Consider the following 27,518-nt stretch of genomic DNA (forward strand, 5'->3'; position numbering starts at 1 on the left):
ATCACTTATTACATTATGGGTTACAAATGGTTATATTCTAATTCTATTAATTTCTTTTTCGTTTATTATCTGGGATACTTCTTTTTTTTTTTTTTTTTTTTTGAGACGGAGTCTCGCTCTGTCGCCCAGGCTGGAGTGCAGTGGCCGGATCTCAGCTCACTGCAAGCTCCGCCTCCCGGGTTCACGCCATTCTCCTGCCTCAGCCTCCCGAGTAGCTGGGACCACAGGCGCCCGCCAGCTCGCCCGGCTAGTTTTTTGTATTTTTTTTAGTAGAGACGGGGTTTCACTGTGTTAGCCAGGATGGTCTCGATCTCCTGACCTTGTGATCCACCCGTCTCGGCCTCCCAAAGTGCTGGGATTACAGGCTTGAGCCACTGCGCCCGGCCCGGGGTACTTCTACAGAGAAAATATTCCTTCATAAATTGTTTGGTTACTCTGGCATATAGTTCCTATTGGAAGGACAGAAACATGCTTGCTTGTTTTCTTGTTACCAGTTTTCAGAATAGTGAGTTGGTTTCATAGCATCCTCCAAAGGTGATCAGTGCTTTTAAAAACATAAGTTATGAATTTATTATGTGTTTTAATCTATTCATTTGTCGTACTTATTGATGCTAAAATTTTTCTTTTTTAAGAACTCAGTATGTTTTACTTCTAGGCGTCTTGCCAGGTCTTTTACAATCCATGTTTTCTGCTAAGATGTAAGAACATACACATACTCTTACTTGGAAAAGTAAGGACAAAAAGAGGATATAATGAAAGGCTTATTTCTAATATTGGTGAATAAAGACTGGAACTGTTTGCCGTTGAATCACACTTCAGCTGTATGGCAGCATATTCTAAGAAACCTTGGAATTTTGTAGGTAAAACCACAGAAGTCAAACTTTCTTTGATTGGAACCTACAGGAGAATAAACTTGGGTTTCGTGGCTCTTTGTTAAAGATGATCAATGTCAGATAATATAAGTCATAATTTTTAAAGTTTCTTGGTAAAAAGATCAATCATTAGAAAGCCCTATATGTATATTCCTGTATAACAACAGAGCAAGGTCTTTCTGACATACATTATGTATTTTTGATGTAATGTTAACTTCATGTGGTTTAGCTTTTTGACTTCAGGCATGTGTATATAACCTTCTGAACATTCGTTTATAAAATGCCAATTTCCTAGCAGTTATTATTGTCCTAAAGTGTAACATTTCACTGCCCAATGTCAAGTATGTGCACAAAGGGAATTAAACTTTACGGCGTTTTATGAGCTAAGCACGATGTTTGTGCATAGTAAGTGTCCAGCATGGTTTCTGTTAGCTTTATTGTCATCTTTTTCCCAATTATAAAAACAATATTGCAAAAATTTACTGAATAGGGAATGCCACAAAGTTATACACTGGATTGTGAATGTAGATCTTCCTCGAAGTGTAGATATTCATTCACAAAGAGATTTAGATCCTGAAGGATGTTTGCATTTACACTTTACCAAAAATACAGGGAAGCCATTTCTGGCAAATATCTGACAATTTCTAAAAAAAAAAAAAAAAAATCATACTTTTTTTTTCTCTTTTAGAAGGCCTTTATTTATTCTTCTTACTGAATAGGTGAACAACTACTTCAGAATTCCCATTCTTCTATTGATTCTTTTTCTTTCCTCTCACTTTCCAGTCTTGCTGAATAATTTTCTTAAAACATCCACTTCCAACACTGGAGAGGAATGTAATCTTATTTCTAATTGACTGTTTATAATATGACATATTTCTAATCTACTATGACTGATGTAATAGTCAAAGGCAGTGTTTTACCTATTCAGCACATTTGTTTCTGGTTGAAGATGGTATTTTTTTCCTTGAAGGTCCTAGTGGCTCCTGTTCTTTTTTATTTTATTATTTTTTTATTATACTTTAAGTTTTGGGGTATATGTGCAGAACGTGCAGTTTTGTTACATAGGTATGCACGTGCCATGGTCGTTTGCTCCACCCATCAACCCGTCACCTACATTAGGTATTTCTCCTAACTCTACCCTCCCCTAGCCCCCCACCTCTTGACAGGCCCTGGTGTGTGATTGTCCCCTCCCTGTGTCCATGTGTTCTCATTGTTCATCTCCCATTTATGAGTGAGAACATGCAGTGCTTGGTTTTCTGTTCCTGTGTTAGTTTGCTGAAAATGATGGTTTCCAGCTTTATCCATATCCCTGCATAGGACATGAACTCATCTTTTTTATGGCTACATAGTATTCCATGGTGTATATATGCCACATTTTCTCTTTCTTTCTTTCTTTCTTTCTTTTTCTTTCTTTCTTTCTTTCTTTCTTTCTTTCTTTCTTTCTTTCTTTCTTTCTTTTTATTTTTTTTTTTTAGAAGTCTCATTCTTGTCCCTCAGGCTTGAGTACAATGGCTTGATCTCGGCTCACTGCAAATTCTGCCTCCCGGGTTCAAATGATTCTCCTGCCTCTCCCTCCCAAGTAACTGAGATTAAGGCACCTGCCACCACGCCCAGCTCATTTTTGTATTTTTTAGTAGAGATGGGGTTTCACCGTGTTGGCCAGGCTGGTCTCGAACTCTTGACCTCAGGTGATCCACCCACCTTGGCCTCCCAAAGTCTGGGATTACAGGCATGAGCCACTGCACCTGGCCTATGTGCCACATTTTCTTTATCCAGTCTGTCATTGATGGACATTTGGGTTGGTTCCAAGTCTTTGCTGTTTTGAAGAGTGCTGCAGTAAACATACATGTTCATGTGTCTTTATAGTAGAATGATTTATAATCCTTGGAATATATACCCAGTAATGGGATTGCTGGGTCAAATGGTATTTTCAGTTCTAGATCCTTGAGGAATCGCCACACTGTCTTCCATAATGGCTGAACTAGTTTACAGTCCCACCAACAGTGTACAGGTGTTCCTATTTCTCCACATCCTCTCTAGCATCTGTTGTTTCCTGACCATTTAATGATCGCATTTCTAACCGGTGTGAGATGGTATCTCATTGTGGTTTTAATTTGAATTTCTCTGACGACCAGTGATGATGAGCATTTTTTCATGTTTGTTGGCTGCATAAATGTCTTCTTTTGAGAAGTGTCTGTTCATATCCTTTGTCCACTTTTTGGTGGGGTTGTTTTTTTTTTCTTGTAAATTTGTTTAAGTTCTTTGCAGATTCTGCATATTAGCCCTTTGTCAGATGGATAGATTGCAAACATTTCCTCCCATTCTGTAGGTTGCCTGTTCAGTCTGACGGTAGTTTCTTTTGCTGTGCAGAAGCTCTTTAGTTTAATTAGATCCCATATGTGAATTTTGGCTTTTGTTGCCATTGCTTTTGGTGTTTTAGACATGAAGTCTTTGTCCATGCCTGTGTCCTGAAAAATTCACACTTTTATGAACTGATGGTATTTGTGGCAATGAATATATGTCGAAAAGTACCAATGTGGTTTAACAATTACACATAATATTTTTTAGGGGGATTTTTTTTTTAGTGCCTAACACCAGTCATAATACATATTAGTTAAACAGAGAACTATGTATCATATTAATTTGTGTTGGTTTGTTTTTGATTGATAACTTTGTGTTTAGTTTCTGCTGAATCTCTTTACTAAAATTACCAGATTGCTCATGGAAGTCATTTCATCCCTCACTGAATTATTTTCCCAGCTAACTACTCTCTTAAATGATGCATAAGGATGTTCTAATGCTATTGAAATAAGCAGGGTGTTCGGTGCTGCTTTTCCTCAACTGTTGGTTTCTTTGGATTTCTAGGATGTGGAGAGCATCTTGTGCGCACCATACTGGCTAGAGAATGTTCACATGCTTTACAAGCTGAAGATGCTCACCAAGCCCTGTTGGAGACTATGCAAAACAAGTTTATCAGTAAGTATAATGTTAAGAAGATTACATTCTTCCAAATATAGATTATTTCACTGCTATAAGCACTATGAGTTAGGTACTCCATTTGTATTTCTAGACCTACCTCTAGAACCTAGCAAAGAGAAAGACCCACAGTTAATACTGATTGTGAAAAGAAATTCCACAACAATAATACAGCATGAAATCTTTCCTATAACTAAGCTAATCCCCAAGTTGTAAGACACTGACAAGGCTCATGGTGATATATAGTAAAATAAATACATAACCATATGTTAATATGTTAATAAGAATTGCCCAGTGGCAAAATATGAGCTGAGAAATGAGTCATGAATAGGCATTTAAGGTCTATCTCTAGTGATTTTTCAGAAAAAGGTTGATTATATTCGTGTACTGTCTCCTCAAATATATTAGAATCAGACTTAGGTTTTATTGTTATTTTGTTTTAACAATTACTGTTGTTGAATGCTGTTTTAAAAGAAAACCAAATTCTTCGGCTTAATAGCATATGCAATTGACATAATTGTTATGAGTTAGTAGATGCATTCTCAGAATGTTAATGAGAAGGAATAGTAAGAGTAGAAAACTAGATGCTCATCAGAAGTTCACTACCTAGAAAGATCTCTGTAACTAAAACTATAAAACACTGATGAAACGAAATTGAAGAGGACACCAAAAAATGGAAAAATACTTCATGTTTATGGATTGGAAGAATCAATATTGTTAAAATGTCCATACTACCAAAAGCAATCTAAAGATTCAGGGCAATCCCTATCAAAATACAAATGACGTTCTTCTGAAATAGAAAAAACAACCCTAAAATGTATGTGGACTCGGGCAAAAGACCCAGAATAGCCAAAGCTATCCTAAGCAAAAAGAACAAAATGGGAGGAATCACATTATATAACTTCAGATTATATTATAGTAACCAAAATGGCATGGGACTGGCATAAAAACACACATAGACCAATAGAACAGAGTATAGAACCCAGAAACAAATCCACACACCTGCCGTGAACTCATGTTCCACAAAGGTGTCAAGAACATACACTCTGGAAAACTCTCTTCAACAAATGGCGCTGGGAAAACTGGATATCCATATGCAGAAGAATGAAACTAGACTCCTGTCTCTCACCATATACAAAAATCAAATCAAAACGGTCTAAAGACTTAAATCTAAGACCCCAAACTATGAATCTGCTACAAGAAAACATTGGGGAAAATCTCTAGGACATTGGTCTTGGCAAAATTTCTTAACTAATACCCTACAAGCGCAGGCAACCAAAGCAAAAATGGACAGAAGAGATTATATCAAGTTAAAAAGCTTCTCCATAGCAAAGGAAACATCAACAAAGTGAAGCAACAACCCACAGAATGGGAGAAGATATTTGCAAACTATCCACCTGACAAGGGATTAATAACCAGAATATATGAGGAGCTCAAACAACCCTATAGGAAAACATCTAATAATCTGATCAATAAATGGGCAAAAGATTTGAATAGACATTTCTCAAATGAAGACATAAAAATTGCAAACAGGCATATGAAAAAGCGTTCAACATTATTGCTCATCAGAGAAATGCAAATCAAAACTAAATGAGATGTTAATTACAAACAGGCATATGAAAATGCTCAAATTATTGCTCATCAGAGAAATGCAAATCACAAGTACAAAGAGATGTTATCTCACCCCAGTTAAAATGGCTTATATCCAAAAGGCAGGCAATAACAAACTCTGGTGAAGATGCAGAGAAAAGAGAACCCTGGTACACTGTTGGTGGGAGTGTAAATTAGTACAACCACTATGGAGAACAGTTTGGAGGTTCCTCAAAAAACTGAAAATAGAGCTACCATGTGATCCAGCAATCCCACTGCTATGTATATCCCCAGAAGAAGGGAAGCAGTATATTGAAGAGATATTTGCCCTCCCATGTTTGTTGCAACAGTGTTCACAATAGCCAAAATTTGGAAGCAACCTAAGTGTCCAGCAGATGAATGAATAAAGAAAATGTGGCGCATATACACAATGGAGTACTACGCAGCCATAAAAAAGAATGAGATCTTGTCATTTGCAACAACATGGATGGAACTGGGGGAGATCATTATGTTAAGTGAAATAATCCAGGCACAGAAGGACAAACATCACATGTTCTCACTTATTTGTAGGATCTAAAAGTCAAAACAATTGAACTCATGGACATAGAAAGTAGAAAGATGGTTACTAGAGGCTGGGGAAGGTAGTGGAGAACTTGGTGGGAGGTGAGGATGCTTAACAGGTAAAAAAAATAAAAAGAAAGAATGAAAAAGGAAAGAAAGAATGAATAAGACCTACTATTTGATAGCACAGCAGGGTGACTATAGCCAATAATAACTTAATTATACATTTAAAAATAACTAAAAGAGTGTAATTGGATCATCTGAAACACAAAGGACAAATGCTTGAGGGGGTGGATACCCTGTAGTCAATGGTGTGATTATTTCACATTGCATTCCTGTATCAAAACATCTCATGTACCTCATAAATATATATACCTACTTTGTACCCACAAATATTAAAAATTAAAAAATAAAAACATTCAGTTCCTAGAAACCCTGTGATGGATGTATAATTATGGCACATGGTAACTTTATGGTTGTTGAGAATGATCCCAAGTACTTTACTGAGTCTAAAACTACAGATTAGCTAGTTCTACTTCTCCAAGTTTGGGTTTATGCTAAGGAGTTCCTGAACTCTGCTCTTTTCTGTTGCTTTGTATAACTCCATAAAACCGTTCATGGAGTTGACCTGCAGTATTTCATCTTGCCACTGGGATCCATTACCTAATACATATCGAGCCATATCTTAGAAATTCCAGACTCATGGAAAGGAGCAAGAAATGTCAGAGCTTACCTAATTGACCCTGTTCCTTTAATAGCTGAAACTTAGTTTGCAAGAGTTCAGTGACTTCCCAAAGTCATCTTGTTAGCCAGTGGGTGTTTGTTGTGCAAGAACACACTGCCTTTTATTTAAAAAATAAAACATGTAAAATGGTATGAAATACAGAAGAACAGTGTTCTGGGAGTCAAGACATTTGTTTCCACTCTCAACTTTGTGTCTGTCTCATTGGTTAAACAAGTTGCTTCAGCAGTTTTATTAAGAATAAAAGCAAAAATGTTAGATAAGAGGCAGTTTCTAAATGCTTTTGCCATGCTAAGCTCTATGTTGTCTCTTCTGGATTCAGCACATAAATGTGAAATTCTTTTCAGGCAGATAATTTGGAAATGCGATTGAAAAAGGAAAATTTTCAGGAACTATTTAGGAAGCACAGATGATATTTACAAGGTGAATGGAAAGAAATAAATTGAATTTACCAGAGGACTAGACTAGAAGCAAGGAGGTTGAGTTTTGTTCTCTTTTTAACACACTGATGGTGTAATTAGTTGTCTGTTTTAGGACAAATCTCTTTTTTCTTAATTTCCTCGTATGTAAAGGGAGGGGGCAGATACAGATGGTTCCTAAAATTCCTTCCAGCTCCCAAATTGTATTTGATCCTTGGTTTAGTTCACAAGCCAAACTAAACTACTTGTATGAAGAATAGTTGTAGGCTGGGTGCCATGGCCTGTAATCCTAGCACTTTGGGAGACTGAGAGAGGCAGGTGGATCACATAAGGTCAAGGAGTTTGAGACCAGCCTGGCCAACATGGTGAAACGTTGTCTTTACTAAAAATACAAATATTAGCCAGGTGTGGTGGCCAGCACCTGTAATCCCAGCTACTTGGGAGGCTGAGGCAGGAGAATCTCTTGAACCTGGGAGGCGGAGATTGCAGTGAGCCAAGATCGTGCCACTGCACTTCAGGCTGGGCAACAGAGCAAAAACTATGTCTCCAAAAAAAAAAAAAAAAAAAAAAAAAGAATAGTTGTAAATCAAATTAGCCATTAAATGAAGTTGTAAATTAAAACTATTAATGATGGATCTCAAGTTTTTATTTGAAATGATTTGGTTGAAATCCTTTCAGCCAATGATGGAGGTAAGCTAGCAACCACTTTGTTAGTTTTGTGGAAACCATAATATTCTTCCCTTTTGCTTCCTTTGCTTTTTCTTTTTAAAAAAAGATTTGTATAAATAATATATCTAGGGATTCTCATTACAATGCATATGTAGAAAAATTGTATATGATAATTAAGTTCAATAACCCCTTTTCATTCATTCTGAGTCTCATTTCTCCTGCCAGAAAGAACCACTGCTAACAGATTGGTATGTATATTTATGGCTTTCCCTCACTCCTTTCCTGCCATCCTCCCTTTTCTTTTTGTCTTCCATCATTTTAAACAATTATATAGAAGAGATTTTTAATGTATTGTTTTGCAGTATGCTTTCCACTTAACATAGCTTAATGCTCTTAATATATAAGTATATATAGCTTCATAGTCAAATATTTCATGGTTCTGTAATTTATTCGTTCCTCTACTGAAAGAGATTTGTCTGTAATTTTTGTCTATATCATTTTACTGCATATGAATGCTTACTTCTCTATATTTTAACTAAATTTTTTATATGATTTCATTTTCTCTCTCTTTTTTAGCATATCAGTTACATATTTTTAGTGGTTGCTCTAGAGTTTGGAATATGTATTTACAATTAACCTAAGTTCACTTTTTTTTGGTAAACATTTAAGGGGTACAAGTGCAGTTTCGCTACATGAATGTATTGTGTAGTGGTGAAGTCTTGGCTTTCAGTGTAACCGTCACCTGAATAATGTACATTGTACCCATTACATAATTTTTCATCCCTCATTGCTCCCCAACTCTCCCACCCTTTTGAGTCTCCAGTGTCTACTATTCCACACTCTATGTCCATGTGTACACATTATTTAGCTCCCACTTATAAGTGAGAACATTTGGTATTTGACTTCCTGTTTGTGAGTTATTTCAGTTAAGATAATGGCCTCTAGCTCCATCCATGTTGCTTCAGAAGACATGATTTCATTCTTTTTTGTGGCTCAATAGTATTCCTGTGTGTGTATATGTGTGTGTGTGTGTGTGTGTGTGTCTGTGTGTGTATGTATGTATATCATATTTTCTTTAGTCTTCTGTTGATGGACACTTCAGTTGATTCCATATCTTTGCTATTGTAAATAGTGCTGTGGTAAACATGCGAGTGCAGTTTTTTGTATAATGATTTTCCTTGAGTGGACACCTATTAGGTTGGTGCAAAAATAATTGCAGTTCCAGACTGAATTTTAAATCATTGTAACTAGGCCCAACCATTATTACTTGTGGGTCTAATAATTTGTCTTTATGTATTTTTCCTAAAGTAGCAGTAACTTACTAAAATAAAGATTTTTTTCTCTTATTGCAATTTGAAACAAACTCTGCAACCATCTTAAATGTAGGGTTTGTTCAAATCTATTTTTGATAAACAAGACTTTAATGTCATAGACTGAATGGAGGAAAATTGAAAGGCATTTCAGAGACTGAAATGTTTTTGTTTCCACTTGCATTACCTTATGCCAAGATCAGCGCTTTGGTTTGACTTAATATTGGAAGCATAAAAGAGAATAACCAATCTGTACATTTCTTTAAAAACCACTCTTCATGTAACATACAAAACTCATAAAAATGGGTACTGTAAAAATAGTGCCTTAATAATACTTCATGCTAACCAGCTGATTATAGACGGAATGCTTAGTTAAGTGGGGGAAGAAATAAGTAGTTTCCTTTTTCGTTGTTCTTTTTAAAAGATTACACATATATACACATATAAAACCTCTTTCAATGATTCAGATGTGACTTTTCCTCTTCATGGTTATTTTTAAACCAACTTGGTTTTGTGAATTATTCTTTTTGATGCAAACCTTGGCTGCACGTATGGTATGTGAACTGTGGGGCAGCATTATAGATTCCTGCTCACTACTTAACGACTAATATCACAGTACTTTTTTTTTTTAGTTGGCTTCTGTTTATTACTAAATATAATGATTGATAAAATGTTATCTGTGAAAATGACTTCTTTTTTTTTTTCTTTGAATTTCTGAACTAAGTTACTAGTCTTATAAACCTACAATCTTTGTGACTATTTTTGGAAAATTCCATGCGGAGTATAGTATTAAGATTTTAAAAAGTGATTTTTGCTCTATATTTTACTTCATTCTTTTGGGGAGATGTTCTTATACTGTCATTGACATCAGAGGTTCACTGTCAGTTGTAGAGTGCTGTTGAAAGTTGAGATGGAGTCTCCTCTTATGCTTTTCTGCCAAATAGAGAAGTTATATTCAATTCATGTTTTCTTTTATGCGAACATTAGCTCTCATAGGAAGAACAAAAGTACATTGTCATTACGCATTTAGCCTCTGAGATCATCATTTCATAAATTTCTTAGTAATTTAGAATATTTAAAAAATATAATGTTCTCTTTTCCAGGGTATTTTGTTTTATAAGACTTTGCCTTGTATTTGATATGCATATTTCTTTTTTTCAAACACTAAAATCTTTTTTCTTTGTAGCTATCTGGGGCTTGAGGGACTCCTAAGAAAATTTATTCTTTTTTGTCTATTAGAAAAATCAAAGGTGCTTCTCCTTCACTGTTACAAATGCTGTGATATTTAGCTGGTTATACTCACGTGTCCAAACTGCAAAATAAGGAAAATATGAATTAAGCATCCCTCTTTGGGCATTATTTGCCACTAATTCTTGGGCCCTAGGCTTTATATTTTCAGAATTTTATTTGTCTTTTTATTTAACAATTATTCATTGACAGCTATGCATGTATAAGATACTTTGCTGGTTACTATGAGAGATTCACAGATACATGAAACAGCCTTGCTGTCAAAAAAAACTTGCATTCTAGGGGAAGAGAAAAAAACAAATGCACGTAAATAAAATATAAGGTGAATAAGCACTGTACTATTTTATTTAAGCATGTACTATTTATGTTTCTATTTAACCTCTCTTGATTTATTCTATAATTACTTATTATTGTCTGTCTCCCTTAAGCAGGGCATAAACGCTAGGAGAGCAGAGATATTGACTGTTATTTTTAACCCCATTGCTAGGAAAAGAGTATCCTTTGAAGGGGATAGAAAAGAGAGGAAGAATGAGGGAAGAGAAAGGGACACTTGTGGTTTGGAAGCCAGAGATAGAAGGAATTTTTTTTTTCCATAACTGAAAGGATGCCAATATATTTAGAGATGTAAATAAATATGCAGAAAAAACTTTTGGGGTTAGGCATTAAGAGGGTGCAAGTCAACTCTGAAGTTTGTGTAGTGGCAGGGTAAGAAAAGAACTCTGCTGAGCAGCTGGGAAAGAGAGAGGATCAGAAATGATGAAGAAAGGGACAAGTTAGATGGTTTAGACTCCAAATCATCTTGTCAACAGGTGACCGACATCCACCAACTTTGCTTCTAAAATGTGTACAAGTTAGTACACAGATGTATACCTTGCATTTTATCTTATTTTTTGTTTAACTAGAGTACAGATTACAGAGGGTCACAAAGTTGCAAAATAAATCATTTTTCTTTCCTTGTGATATAAGATGCATATGTATAACTCCAGAACGTTTTTAAGTGTATAGAAGTTTTATGAAATGTATAGAATGCATTAAGTGAGTAGGTGGATTGGGAATAAAAGGACAAAGAAAAGATGGGAAATGTCTATAAGGATATCAGTCACTTAGAAAATGAATGTGGCTTTGTAAAAGCCTTCAAGAATATTTATTAGGAAGCTCTTGGTAGAACTGAATGCCTTTTGCTTGCCCCTTTCTAGGGTGTTGTTATGGTAAGCTCTGAAATACCTCTCAGAGTGTCCCCCCTACCCCCTTTTAAATTGAGGCATAAGAAATAATTCATTTAAAGGAAGATGCAGAAAGCTTGTGTAGGAATGTCAGGAGGTTGAAGAATAGGAAGAGTGATTAGAGAGATAATACTCAGTGGAATTATTGAAGGTAATAGATATTTGAGACGTTTTTCATTTGGATAGAATGAATGATTAAAAATCTCATTTAGAAACCAAGGCAGGCAGATCATTTGAGATCAGGAGTTCAAGACCAGCCTGGCCAACATGGCAAAACCCTGTCTCTACTAAAACCACAAAAAAATTAGCCAGGCATGGTGTCAGGTGCCTGTAGTCCCAGCTACTTGGGAGGCTGAGGCAGGAGAACGGCTTGAACCTAGGAAGCAGAGGTTGCAGTGAGCCAAGATCATGCCACTACATTCTAGCCTTGGCAACAGAGCAAGACACCGTCTCAAAAAAAATAAAAATAAATAAATAAATAAATAAAAATAAAAAGAGACATTTATTGACCTAGACAACTGTCATTTGAAAATAAATAGTTCATCTGCATGTTATATTGAGTTAACACCTAAATTTGATTTTTTCAGTACATGTTGATTCTGAGAAACAACCATCACAATTTCCAAAGAACCCAGAAATTACCTTCTTTGACATGGTGGATGCGTTTTTATCTTGGGATGATACTGAGTCGGTGTGTGGGGGAAGTTCAATTATTTTTCTCTTCTTCCTTTCTTCTTACAAATATGAAAAAGAAAAAAAAAATTACTGCATTAAATTACTAACAGTATTGATCAGCAGCAGAGTAATAAGATGGACTTATTGGAATCAGTGGAAGTGGGTAGCTGGCAGTAAGAGAATAACTTCTTTAATTTTGGGCTTTCAAAATGCAAGTTGGTTTTCTCCCTGTGGCTGAGGTTTCCTGTTTGCAAGAAAGCCTTCTAGAGCCTGGAAGTTTTGTACATTTTGTATGTTTGGAGCTTTTTAAGTAGCAGAGATGATTGTATCAACCACAGATGTGTTTTTCACCCAGGCCTTTGGGGAACCAAACCAAAAAGCCATTTAAAATAGCTACTAAATTTTGATAACTGCAAATAATTTGGTAACATTATTTGGTTGGAAAACAAATAATAAGCATAGTACTAACAAGGGCAAAACAAAAAACCAAACTTCCAAACTCTGTAAACAATCTCATGTTACGTTAAAAAGGACTATTGTTTTATTACTGGTTTATTTGATTTTAAAAGTGGCCAGTTTGGGGGACCAAGGACGTGATTATAAAGGTTGGTGCCATCCCACCATTGGGAGCTGCTGAACTATTCACAGTTGGTACTTTATTGAGTTTTATGTTAAAAGATGTTTATGAAGTATTAGGATGTAATTAAAACCATACAAGGAATTTGTTTCATCTCATGCAAACAAACAAACAAACAAAAAAACCACCACACACACAAAAAAAACAAAAAACAAAAATTCTTGTTTCCATATTAGCAAATTTTTTTTCTCCTAAGGGTACTTATTAGGTGATCAAAAAGCTTTTTGTCTGTTCCTTTAGTCTGTGAGCATGTGGGGAAAACCACTAATATTAGTTACAGTAAACTCAAAGCACATAATTACAATGTTGCAAGAAGCAAAGGGAAATTAAATCATATGATGCTGAAGGTTGAATTGCACAGTCTATTGACTAATTAGTCTGAATAGGGCCTAAGCTACATTTGGTAGATTAGGTGAATAAATCATAATTATTGTAATGCCTATAACATAATTTAGGATTATTTTTATAGTTGAGAAGTTGCTTCCCCTCATTATAATCTCACTTTTTAAAACCTATCAGATATTTGAAAATAACTCTGACTTTTGAGCCTGTGAAAATCACACATTCATGAGGGTAGAATGAAGTGTTTTAAACAATGTTATTCTTAACCTTTTATGAATGTGGTAAAACTCAGTCCATTCATTAGCATCAACGGGGCAGCTTATGCAGAGTGCTTCTCAAATAGTCTACCTGAGGCATAATGACATTGGTTATTTTCTGGTATTTTACCACACTTCTGAGTTGATTTTTAGTTTCAAATTGGATAAGCTCAGAGTATCTTTATTTGTTTGTTTTAAGTAGCAAGATTTCTAGTCATTTAAACGACTTAAACAAAATCAAGTAGCAGGCTTCATTTGAATTTGTGATTAGGAATTCTATAATTGTATTTGTTGGGAAATTTTTCAGTGTGTTTGCTGTAAATGTGTGTATGTGGTTTTGTTTTGTTTTGTTTTGTTTTTTGTTTTTTGAGATGGAGTTTTGCTTTTGTTGCTAGACTGGAGTGCAGTGGTGCAACCTCGCCTCACTGCAACCTCCGCCTCTTGGTTCGAATGATTCTCCTGCCTCTGCCTCTGGAGTAGCTCGAATTACAGATGCCTGCCACCACATCTGGCTAACTTTTTGTATTTTTAGTAGAGACGAGGTTTCACCATGTTGGCCAGACTGGTCTCGAACTCCTGACCTCAGGTGATCCACCCATCTCGCCCTCCCCAAAGTGCTAGGATTACAGTCATGAGCCACTGCGCCTGGCCATGTGTATGTGTTTTTAGGGCACCTTTTTAAAAAGGTCAAGAATAATCCTGTTTGTCTTCCTTCCCTTCCTTTTCTTTTTTTCTTGTAAAATATGTACAATGTTCCAAAGAACTTCTTATATTCCATAATATTTAGAGACAAATGTGCAAAATAAATGACTCTGCTATTAATATAGAAGCCAATATTTAAAGAATCCAACCAGAGTACCAATTGACTGACCACCAGTGCTATAGGTAAAAATTAGCTCCTTTGGTCAAATAATTATGAAACAGTGACACTTTAAACAAAATAATTTGGGAGTAATTCGCTTTTTTTTTTTTTTAAGGAAGACATTTTAAAGATAGTTGCAGAAATTTTAATAGATAGTCGTTTGAATTACTGTTTATAGTCTTAGGCATGATAATATTATTGTGGTTTAGGTAGGAGAATGTCCTTGTTCAGGTGATGTCTTCATTTAGGACGAAGGGTTACAATGTTTGACAGTTACTTGCAAGTGCCTCAGAGCAAAAAAGTGTTTGTGTGTCCTACGTGTGTGTGTATATTGTATGTGTGTTAATTTCAATCTCTATATCTATGAGAAAACTCAAATGTAGCAAAATGTTAATATGAGAATCTAGGTGAAGAGTATATAAATCTTCATTGTATTACTTTTTCAGCTTCCCTGATGATTTGAAACCTTAAAAAGCCATAGGAAAATTGACTTGAAAAAGTAGTATTAATGTTTCTTGAACATTTTTTAGTTTTCTTTTGAAGTCATTTCTGTGGCTTAGAAAAGCACAGACAAGTCTACTTTGCCTACCTCACAAAGTTACTATTGATACAATGAGATTAGGTTTATAAAAGCTGAGAAAATTCTGTACACATGTGAACTGTCACTGCTGTTCTTCATGAGATGGTCATGTCCACATTTTAGTAGTATGATGTCCTGATTTCAGTCTCTGATGAAGAATAAGGAAGTGGCTTTTTTTTTTTTTTTTAAGCTGGAGTCTTGCTTTGTTGCCCAGGCTGGAGTGCAGTGGCACCATCTTAGCTCAGTGCAACTTCCACCTCTAGAGTTCAAGCTGTTCTCCTGCCTCAGCCTCCCAAGTGGCTGGGATTACAGGCACATGCCACCATGCCCAGCTAATTTTTGTATTTTTAGTAGTGACGGGGTTTCACTGTGTTGGCCATCCTGGTCTTGAACTCCTGACCTTGTGATCTGCCTGCCTTGGCCTCCCAAAGTGCTGGGATTACAGGCATGAGCCACCGCGCCCAGCCAGAAGTGGCTTTTTGATTTTAAAGATGGCTTATATAACTGGATTTCTGTAAAGTGATCAAAACTGGAGTTTACTGATTATTTGCATGTTTGCTGTCATCAGTGTCAAAATAAAGGCGCACAAGTCTTATTTTGTGATAATAGCTGCTCAAAATAAGATTTCACAGGTTTTTATGAGTTTTTAATATACATTTTATTAACTTATTTTTCTTCCTTATATTAACTTGAAGAATATTCAGTGCAGGTTTCCAATTTGAAGGTTTTTTTTTTTAAATTAAACTTTTAATTTTGACTTAGTTATGGATTCACATGCAGTTGGAAGAAATAATACAGAGAAATCTATATACCAGTTACCCAGTTTCTCCCAATGTTAGTATCTTGCAGAATTATAATAGAATGTCACAACTGGGCTATATGATATTGATACAACTCTCCAATGTTACTCATTTTTCCCCAGTTTTACTTGTAGTTTGTACGTGTGTATGTGTATTTAGTTCTGTGCAATTTTATCATGTGTGAGTTCATGTATTCACCAAAAAGTTATGATACAGAACCCATTAATCATCACAAGGATCCCTCATGTTCCCCCTTTATAACCACATCACCTCGCTATCACTCACCCATGAACCTGACTTTAATCCCTGTCTACCAATAGTCTCCTGTCTCTATAATTCTGTCATTTCAAAAATGTTATGTAGATGGAATTATTCAGTATGTGACATTTTAGGATTGCCTCTTTATACTCAGCAAAATTCTCTGGAGAGTCATCCATGTTTTGGTGTGTATCAATAGTTCATTTCTTTTTATTACTGAGTAGTATTTCCTGGTGTGGACACACCATAATTTGTTGAACCTTTTACTTGCTGAAGTACATCTGGGTTGTTTCTAGTTTTTTAGTATTATAAGTAAATTAATTTTGAGTATTATAAATTAATTACTGTGAGTAATAGTGTACAGATTATTGTGTTCGCATGAGTTTTCATTTCTTTAGAATAAATGCCCAACAGTATGTTTGCTGGGTCTTTGGGTATTTAAGGAACCACAGAGTTGTTTTCCAGAGTCGCTGTAACATATCACATTCCCAGTAGCAAGGTATGAATGATTCAGTTTCTCCACATCTTTGATCACATTCCCAGTAGCAAGGTATGAATGATTCAGTTTCTCCACATCTTTGCTAGGTTTGTCACTATTTCTTATTTAACTATCCTGATAGATCTGTAATGATACAGTTTTTGTTCCTAGTCATCTGCTTTTTTAGAAAAATTGTGGTAAAATACACATGGCATGACATTTACCATTTTAACTTTTTTTTTTTTTTGAGAGAGAAAGAGGGTCTTGCTCTGTCACCTAGGTTGGAATGCAGTGGCACCATCATGGCTCACTGCAGCCTTGACCTCCTGGGCTCAAGTGATCCTTCAACCTCAGCCTCCCAAGTAACTTGGACTACAGGCATGAGAAACCTTGCCTGGCTAATTTTTTATTTATTATTATTATTTATTTTCTAGAGATGGAATCTCTCTATATTGCCCAAGCTGGTCTTGAATTCCTGGCCTCAAGCAATCTTCCTGTCTTGGCTTTCCCAAGTGTTGGGATTACAGGCATGAGTCACCGTGTGTGCCTGGCTTTAACCATAAGTGTACAGTTCTGTAGTGTTAAGCATGTTCACATTCTTATGCAACCAATCTTCAGACTCTTTTCATGTTGCAAAATTGAACCTCTGTATCCATTAAACAACTCCCCTTTCCCTCCTCTTCTGCAGCTCCTGGCAACTATCATTCTACTTTTTATCCTAATGAATTTGACTACTCTGAGTACCTCTTGTAAGTGGAATCATGTAGTATTTGACCTTTTGCAACTGGCTTATTTCACTTAGAATAATGTCCTTAAGGTTCATCCAAGTTGTAGCATGTGTCAGAATTTCATTCCTTTTTATTTCTGAATATCTTATTGCATCTGTATTTTGTTTATCACATTTTGTTTATCCATTCATCCATCAATGGACATTTGGGTTGTTCCTTATATTAGTGTGCTAGGGCTCCCATAACAAAGTACCATAGACTGGGTGGCTCAAACAACAGAAGTTTATTTCCTCACAGTCAAGGAGGCTAGAAGTCCAAGTTCAAGATGTCAGCATGATTGGTTTCTAATGAGATCTCTTTCTCCTTCCTCTGTGAGTTTCTGTGTCCTAATTTCCTCTTGTAATGACACAAGCCATATTGGATTAGAGCTCACCCTAATGACCTCATTTAACCTTATTTAAGCCTTTAAAGACCCTGTCTCCAATACAGCTATATTCTGAGGTACTGGGGATTAGGACTTCAAAATATGCATTTGGGGAGCAGGAGATACAATTAAGCCTGTGGCTGTTGTGAATAATACCTTTAGCTATTGTGAATAATGCTGCGATTAACGTGGGTATACAAATCTCTCTTTGAGACTTTGCTTTCAGTTCTTCTGGGTAAATATCCAGAAGTGGAATTCCTGGATTGTATGGTAATTCTGCTTTTAGTTTTTTGAGGAACTGCTATACTGTTTTCCTTAGGAGCCGCACATTTTACATTCCCACCAACAGTGCCTTCCCATTTCTTTACAGCCTCACCGACACTTGTTATTTTCTGGGTTTTGTCTTTTTTTGATAGTAGCCATCCTAGTGGGTATGTGTTGGTATCTCTTTGTGGGTTTGGTTTGCTTTTTGCTATTAATTCGTGAATTCTGTCTTTTCGTGTGCTTATTGGCCGTTTGTGTATCTTTGAAGAAGATGCATATGAAATCCTTTGCCCATTTTTTGATTGGTGGTTTGATTTGTTATTGAGTTGTAAAAGTTCTTTGTATATTGAGGGTATTAACCCCTTATTAGATATATGATTTACAGATATTCTCTGTTATTCCATAAAGCATGTCCTTTGATGCATGGAAGAATTTTTTAATTTTAATTTTGATGTAGTCTAATTTGCCTATTTTTATATTTGTTGCCTGTGCTTGTGGTGTCATATACAAAAAGTGATGCCAAATCCAATGTCAAGAAGCTTGCTCCCTGTATTTTCTTATAGGAATTTTATAGTTTTTACTCTTATGTTTAGATCTTTGATTCATTATGAGTTTATTTTTGCATATGTTATAAAGCAAGGGTCCAGCTTAATTCCTGTGCATGTGGATATCCAGTTTTCCTAGCGTCGTTATTGAAAAAGACTGTCCTTTCCTCATTGAATGGTCTTGACACCCCTCTTGAAAAATCATTTGACCATGCATATCAGTGTTTATTTCTGGGCTCTCAATTCTATTCCATTGATCTATATGTCTGTCTTTGTGTCATTACCATACTCTTTTGGTTACTGTAGCATCATAGTAAGTTTTGAAATCAGGAAGTGTGAAGACTCCAATTTTGTTCTTTTTTAGGATTGTTTTCACTATTTGGGGTCTCCTGAGATTCCATGTAAATTTTTAGATGGGTGTTTTTATTTCTGCCAAAAATGCCATTGGGAATTTGATAGAGATGGCATTAAATCTGTAGATCATTCTGCGTAGTATTGACATCTTAACAATATTGATTGTAGTCCATAAACACAGGATGCCTTTCCATTTTTTTTGTATCTTTATTTTTAAAAAGGTTTTATAGTTTTCAGTGTACAAGTCTTTTGCCTTTTTGGTTAAGTTTATTTATAACTATTTCATTGTTTTTAATGCTATTGTAAATGGATTTTTCCCCTTAATGTCCTTTTCAACTTGTTCGTTATTAGTGTACAGAAATCGAGTTCAAAGTTTTAAGAACAAGCATGCATTAATTTCCATTTCAGATTGTTCATTGTTGGTATGTAGAAATCTAGTTTAAAGTTTTGAGAACAGGAATGTATAAGCTCAGCATCTCTTGTGATGCCTAGAAAATCCTTAAATCAAAAACACTGCTCAGTGCTGGGTGTGGAGCAAGAACTTGGCAGGTATGTGGGAAAGGCAGCTATTCCCTTTTTACCATGCTTAGGAAAATAGGGTTCATGCCCTTCAAACTACTATCAAAATCAATGTCCATGCCTTATTATACTTTGCTTTTCCTTAACAAACAGTCAAAAGCCATGCTGTCCCATATAGTAGTCATTAGTCCCATCTGGCTATTTAAATTTAAATTAACTAAAATTAAATACAATTAGAAATTCAGTTTCTCAGTTGTACTGGCCACATTTCAAATGCTCAGTAGCTGCATGTGACTACAGGATAATGAAATGGACAAGTGCAGTGGCTTTTAAAATCTTGAATGATTCATTTCTCTCTTTAAAAGCTACTTATGTGGCTTAATCAAAGATGTATTTTCTGTTTTTAAAAACCTCTCTTTGGCAGCCAGATATCATGGATTAACAAGAGAGGTTTATTTATTTTTTTCTCATAATAAGATATCCCGAGGTCCTGTGTGCCAGCTCCACAATATCTCTGATGGTCCTGCCTCCTCGTGTCTTATTGGCCGGAACTGTGTCCTATGATCACCTCTAGTTACAGGGAGACTGAGAAACAATTTCTTAGCTGGACACATGACTGTCTCCTCCACAAAATGGGGCTTCTTTTAGATGGAAGGAAGGAGAGAATGAATACTGTGTAAACATCTGCTGGCTGCCACAGGGGTTGGACTAGATGATCCTTGATCTAGACGACTCTTCCTAGCTCTGGAAGTTGTGAACTTTGTTTAATAAACTCTGGGAGAATTGGTGATTAAGGCTTTAATGCTCATGTAGTGGAATAACCTACACTGGGGGTTGGCAAACTATGGCCTGCAGGTTAAATCCCACCTACCAACTGATTTTTTAAACAAAATTTTAATAAAACATAGCTATACTCATTTGTTTACATACTGTCCATAACTGCTTTCATGCTACGTTGGCAGAGTTGAGTAGTTGTGACATAGACCATATGGCCTACAAAGGTGAACATTTTACTGCCTGGCCCTTTATGGAAAAAGCTTGCCAATTCCTGGCCTAAATAACCCTGGAGAGCCCTTCCTTCGGGGTGGCTCCAAAGCACACATTTTATTATTATTCAGTAAGGATTTGTGCATACACTGTGTTTCAGGCATCAGACCAGGTACTAGAAATACAACAGTGAATAATAAAACAAAGTCTATATTCTTATGGAATTTATATTTTATCAAGTCAGGCAGACAATAAATAAATAGGTAAAACTTAGTCTATCATATGGTAATAAAAGCTACGGAGAAAAATGAAGTACAAAAGGTGGATAGAAAATGCAGGAGAGAAGCTTGCAGTTTTTGAGCATGGTCAGGGTAAGTTTCCCTTAGAAGGTGACATTTGAGCAGAAATCCAAAGGTGATGGAGAGAACCTTGTGGCCAGTGGAGGGAAGAACGTACCAGACAGAGGGAACAGCTTGTGCAAAGGAGTTAACAATGTGTCTAGAGTGGCTGAGGGATGGCAGGAAGGCCCGTGTGGCTGGAGCAGTGTGAGCAAGGGGAAGAAGGTTATGGATGAGCTGGAAGAGGTAGTAAGGGTCATGCAAGGCCTTACAAGCCATCATAAGATGGGGGGAGCTTTGAAGAGTTTTGAGAAGAGAAATAATGTGGCCTGACTTACATTTTAGTGAAGCCATTCTGGCTTGGGTGCGGACAATAGATTTTGGGAGGCAAGAGTAGAACCTGACAGACTAGATAGGAGGCTATTGGGCTAATTCAGTTAAGAGATAGTAGTGGCTTGGACCAGGGTAATGGAGGTAGACGGGAAAGTGATTGGATTCTGGATAGTTTTTGAAGGTAAAGCTAACATGATTTGCTAATTAATTAATATAGGGTGAAAGATAAAGAGAGGAGTCAAGATGACTTGAGGATTTTGGGCCTGGGCAAAGAAGAGAAATGAGGTTTCTGTTTACTGATCTAGGAAAGCCTCCAGGAAGAGTAAGTCTTGTGGGGAAAGATCAGGAGTTCCAAGAGATGCTTGTAAAATGAACAAGTAGAAATGTTAATTAGGCAATCGCATATACGAGTGTCAAGTTCAGGGATAAGGCCTGAGCTAAAATAAATTTGAGAATCAGTGGTGTGCAGATGATATTTTGAAGTGGTAAATGATATGAGATCAGGGAAATTGATGCAGATAAAAGAAGACCTTGAAGAGCTCTGGAACATTCCAAAGTTAAGGTCAAGAGATGAAGATGAACCAGCAGTGAGATTGAGGAGGAGTGGCTGGTGCTCTTCCTGGAGAAAATCCAGGAGTTTATGAAGTCCTGAAAGTCAAATAAAGTAAGTGCTAGAAAACAGCAAGGCACGATCAGCAGGTCAAACTTTGCCGATGAGCAGTAAGAAGAGGACTGGGGAACTGATCACTGACTAGCACCCTGTGGTGGTGATGGATGACCTTTCACAGTGGGTTTGGATGGAGTGGAGGGGATAAAAATTCCAATTTGAGTGGGTAAGGGAAGAGACTGAGGATATAAATAGGAGATAGTGAGCACAGACACATCTTTTAGGAAATTTTTCCTTTCTTGAAGAAGATAATGGGGTGGTAGCTAAAGAGGAAGTGTTTTTTCTTGTTGTTGTTGTTGTCTATATAGAAGACAAATGTGTATGTTTTCCTGTAGATGAGAAATTAGAGCAGGTAATCCAGGACAATGATTCACAAAAGAGACATATTAATGATGTATGTGTTCAGGCAGAAGTGAAGGTCCCTAAGGAGGCAAGAAGCGGTAGACCTAGTCAAGAGGTGAAGCTATTGACCTTGGAGGAGCATGAGCAATTCATCTGTAGTAACAGGAGGCAAGTCTTGAATCAAAATGTGGTGGGGGCTTGTGAAAGTTCTTTCTGCTTCTGTCTCTCCCAGGGAAAGACAGCAGCAGAGTTCCAATGGAGGAGGAAATATTGGAAATTTGAGGAAAACAAGAAAGTATAGGTCAGTACTTGGGAAATGTATTGCCAGGCAGCTTGAAGGGTCCACACTGAAGTTAGTGACCATGAATTTAAAGAAGGCATGGTCAGCATGGTAGTGTAACTCTCTTCAGCAAAATTTGGTCTATGGGTGCAGGCATAGAGTAAGATTTAATTATGGTTGGAATTTTGTCAGGCGAGTATAATTGGGCAAGAGCAGACTAATTTAGCTGATGGTTTCTGCAGGGAATTAGTTGTAATGGTGGACTATGGACTTTGGCCACTTAGGACCAAAATGAGGACTTGGGAGGGAGGTTGTTGGAGTCTGGGAAGGTATGCACTGTGCAGTTAGGGTTGGTTAGTGAGATTCTTGCAAGTGAGGTTTAACGGAAGAGGCGATGTTACTGGTAAATCACAAGGACTAGGGGACGATAAAAGGAGTGAGTGGCTAACGTAAATAAAGTAGAAGAGATCAAGAAATTGAGAAGTCCTGGAGTTGGAAGGATAGTCTCCATGCACCGTGAAGTCAACTAGGAATTACGGCAGGATGGCTATCAGCCAGGGGCATAAATCTTTGAGGCGGTGATGGAGAGTGACCTTTTTGGGGGCCAGTAGATGAACTGCCACACAAACTTGTCTTGTGACATGAAATCCCAATCTGGTTTTAGAAGACGCTATCCTTCAGGCATGACATGAATATCGTTTCCTTAAACCTCATTTACATTTGCATACATTTCAAACCTTATATAGCCTTGTTTGCCACAATTAGAATATGAAAGAAAAATGCAGCGTGCTCTGAACCCACATGTACTAATGTTGTATGTTGGCAAGTTGACCCGCTTGTCCCCAGATCAGTTGTTTTTTGGCTGAGCTGTGGCGTTAACTAACATGAACATGCAACAACCACAGGGCTCAGGAGTCCTGGGATGGAGCCCAGCTGGATGGGTAAAGAAAGTGAATGATTTTTTTTTTATTTACCCCAGAAATTGATAATTAAACTTAACTGTGGGCCGGGAGCAGTGGCTTATGCCTGTAATCCCAGCACTTTGGGAGGCCGAGGCAGGTGGATCACCTAAGGGTCAGAAGTTTGAGACTAGCCTGGCCAACATGGTAAAACCCTGTCTCTACTGAAAATACAAAAAATTAGCTGGGTATGGTGGCGGGCACCTGTAATCCCAGCTACTTGGGAGGCTGAGGCAGGAGAATCATTTGAACCCAGAAGGTGGAGGTTGCAGTGAGCCAAGATCGTGCCATTGCATTCCAGCCTGGGCAACAAGAGCGAAACTCCGTCTCAAACAAACAAACAACAACAACAAAAAAACTGTAGAAACTAAAAATTTGAATTACTGGCACTCTTCTTCTTCCTTTGGGATGTTCACCATCAAAACAATACTGTTCACTCAATTGAGTGTGTAGAACTTGCTCTTGTTAAAAATGGCTCTAAAATAAGTGTGCTGTTTTGAAATGTTTTGGATTGACCGTTACTTCTAATGTTGACCTTTTTGTTTACACACTGGATGCAGGTTTTTTGTACCACTACTGTCTTGACTATATTTAGTACTATCAATTAAGGTTTTGTGTACCACCACTGACTAGGCTATATGTAGTACTCTCTTGGTGACAATGCAATAATTGAAAACTTACAAATGAAAACATCCTTCTTGAAATTTACATTTTTTAAAAAATGAGTTTCACGGTGATGCTTTACTTCATTTTTACACTGTCAGGCAATTCTGTGGGTGTAGGGTCTTTTTGTCCTTTAGTTACTAGCCCCTTCTGGGATATGGATCCTGAACAGACCCTGCTTATATGGAATCACTAAAATTAGTGTGATAATTCAGTGTTTACCCCAGCTTATTAACATAGCTCTATTAGATTGTGAATGTCTGTGTTTCTGCGATTTGGATAAACTTGCTCTTCTGTAGGTGGACTTCCCAAAATTCTTAAGAGTGACATTTTAACCTTATCACAGATGATTAATGACTATTTAAGAAATTGTATACTTCCTGAATCTAAAAGTTGAAAAATAAAATTTTTTTAAAAAGCATTAAAAAGTTGTGAGTTTATCTATATGTGTATATACAGAAAAAATCTATAAAATATGTTTCTTCATGTAAATTTAGGTTAATTTAAATGCTTTAAGTATACAATAAAGTTTTGTGGTTTTATTTCTTTCTTACGAAAATTCCATAAAAGTTGTTTTTGAGCATAAAGCATTATTTATTGATTTAGACTTCCCTAAAGCCATCCTATTGTATATATACCATCCTGCTTTTTACATTTTATTTACCTGAATGATTGGGTTTTAAAATAATGTATATAATTGATAGGTTCCCATTTTATTTTATTTATTTTTTTATTATGCTTTAAGTTCTAAGGTACACGTGCACAACGTGCAGGTTTGATACGTATGTATACATGTGCCATGTTGGTTTGCTGCACCCATCAACTCATCATTTACATTAGGTATTTCTCCTAATGCTATCCCTCCCCCAGCCCCACACCTCCCAATAGGCCCCGGTGTGTGACGTTCACTGCCCTGTGTCCAAGTGATCTCATTGTTCAATTCCCACCTGTGAGTGAGAACATGTGGTGTTTGGTTTTCTGTCCTTGTGATGCTTTGCTAAGAATGATGGTTTCCAGCTTCATCCATGTCCCTGCAAAGGACGTGAACTCATAGGATCCCATTTTAAAACATTTTTCCTTCTTGTCTGTTATGGACAAAAAGATAAGTCTGGCTTGTAGGTTATTCTGACCATTTTTTTCCTACTGGGTACTTGCTTTTGTATTTGGTCCTTTTCTCATTACAAGCTTTTTATTTTATTTTATTATTTTATTTTTCCTTATAGTTACTTAAGTTTGGCTGTCATGTGCTTACTCCTCTATAAATTAAGACAAAGGTGACTGACAAATCAATTTGGTCTTTCAATGCCACCAATGTCATGTGAATGGACTTCAAAAAGTTCACGAAAAAATGGAATTAAAAATATGCACTTTATTTCTCAACTAAGCTTCAGCCAGTTAAAGACACTTTTGTAAGCAGTGATACCAGCCATTTAGTCCATTCTGAAAGACCTGAGGGTCCTTAGCATTTAATAGTGTCAATGCAGTCTTTTTTACATCATTAATTTAAGAATAATGGGCACGCTTTACAGGTTGTTTTTTTTTTTTTTTTTCTTTAGGTTAGCAAACAAGAAAAAGGAGCCACATCAGGACTATATGGTAGAGGGCTGGTGATTTTCCATCAAAACTTTCACAAAATTTCTCTTGTTTGATGAGAGGAGTGAGCAGGATGTTGTGGTAGAGAAGGACTCTCTGGTGAAGTCTTCCTAGGCATTTTTCTACTAAAGCTTTGGCTGATGGTCTCATAACACTCTCATAATAAGCAGATTTATCATTCTTTGGCCCTCCAGAAAGTCAGCAAGCAAAATGTCTTTAGCATCCCCAAAAAACTGTTGCCATGACCGTTGCTCTTGACTGGTATGTTTTTGCTCTGACAGGATCACTTCCATCTCTTTGTAGCCATTGCTTTGATTGTGCTTTGTCTTCAGGATGCTATTAGTAAAGCCATGTTTCATCTGCTGTTATAGTTCTTTGAAGAAGTACTTGAGGATCTTGATCCCACTTGTTTGAAATTCCTATTGAAAGCTCTGCTCTTGTCTGCAGCTGATCTGGTTGCAACAGTTTTGGCACCCAGCGAGTGTAGAGTTTGTTCAACATAATTTTTTCAGTCAGTATTGTGTAAGCTGAAGCAATTGAGATATCCGTTGCCTTGTGAAAAGTTTCTGGGGACAATGCCCCACATAAATCAGCAGTTTACAAATGGATAACTCGTTTTAAGAAGGGATGAGACAGTGTTGAAGATGAAGGGCGCAGCAGCAGACCAGGGTGTTGGTTGTGGTTTCTGCTGTTAATTTTCAGTCGTCTGCAATCAGGGCATGAACAGGATGGATTTTTTTCCTTGCATATTGATGTGGATGGTCTGCTGCTGCAGGCTTCATCTTCAACATTGTCTTATCTCTTCTTGGAACGGTAATGCATGTGTAAACTGCTGATTTATTTGGGGCATTGTCCCGTGAACTTTTCATAAAGCATCGGTGATTTCACCATTCTTCCACCCAAACTTCCCCATAAGTTTGATGTTTGTTCTTTCTTCAACTTTAGTAGAATTGATGTCACTATGAGAGGGGCTTTTTTCAAACTGATGTCTTATATTTCTTTTTTTTTTAATTTATTTTTTATTTTTTATTTTATTTATTTTATTTATTTTTTATTATTATTATACTTTAAGTTCTAGGGTACATGTGCATAACGTGCAGGTTTGTTACATATGTATACTTGTGCCATGTTGCTGTGCTGCACCCATCAACTCGTCAGCACCCATCAACTCGTCATTTACATCAGGTATAACTCCCAATGCAATCCCTCCCCCCTCCCCCCTCCCCATGATAGGCCCCGGTGTGTGATGTTAATGTCTTATATTTCTTAGTGCTTCAAACTAGATCTCTTTCAGACGTGTTATAGCAAGTTAGTGTGAGTTTATTTTCGTGCAAAAATTTTTGAAATCCATGCATAGTTGTTTCATAATGCATATTTTCTATGAATTTTTTGAAGACCCCCTGTATTAATTCTGGCAGAGACATTTTTACCAATACAAATGAAAGAAAGGAGCTAATAATTTTCAGTTACCCTTGCTGTCTTATTAGCCGTTTTGTCAGTGATAAATGATAAGATTTACTCTCCAAAAATGTTTTTAAAAACTTTAAAATTTAATAGCTCTCCTTTTTCCTTATTGTTTTTTTAAGAAGGCATTTATTGTTTGATCCTGAAGTTCCTTATTTTCATTTTATTTATTAGATACAGTAAAAGATTCTCCACAGCCCAAGGCTCCTAGACATGTGTAGAATGTAAAAATATGCAATTAAATCAAACAGGGCAGCTAAAATTCCACCACAAAGTGAAAAAAAGTTCAGGGCTTTATTTAGTAAAAAATGACAAGCTATAAAGTAGATCCTGCCCAGTACCCTAAGGTTAACAATTTGGAGCTCTGCTGAATTAGAATGATGGGGCTTCCAGGGATAAACAAGGCCTCCAGGGACTGGCACAAGGAAGGAATTCAGAGCCTCAGACCTGGGAAGGAATTTCACAGGAAGTGGCCTTGCCATGCCCAGAATTCTCTGACAACTGTCCTTAGGGCACTGCACTTGATATTACGTAATGACAAGGGGACATATAAATAATC

General features: G+C 36.7%; 1 protein-coding gene across 43 annotated transcripts in view; it reads left to right on the plus strand.

Annotated features, from left to right (window-relative positions):
- The window catches only part of TASP1 (taspase 1), a 443,904-nt gene that overhangs the window by 168,209 nt on the left and 248,177 nt on the right, over window positions 1-27,518 (plus strand). For 39 of the 43 annotated variants that reach the window (XR_012419142.1, XR_012419143.1, XR_012419138.1 and 36 more), the window contains one exon: window positions 3,738-3,848. Coding sequence is in view for 23 of the 43 variants with exons in the window: in XM_065522748.2 (XP_065378820.1) it covers window positions 3,738-3,848 (111 nt within the window). In the remaining 20 variants the exon portion in view is untranslated. Of the gene's footprint in view, window positions 1-3,737; window positions 3,849-8,054; window positions 8,078-27,518 lie in introns of all 43 variants that reach the window. The other 4 variants (XR_012419127.1, XR_012419128.1, XR_012419130.1 and 1 more) reach the window with 1 other exon arrangement.

This window comes from Macaca fascicularis, chromosome 10 (assembly GCF_037993035.2).
Source record: "Macaca fascicularis isolate 582-1 chromosome 10, T2T-MFA8v1.1".
Taxonomy (NCBI): domain Eukaryota; kingdom Metazoa; phylum Chordata; class Mammalia; order Primates; family Cercopithecidae; genus Macaca; species Macaca fascicularis.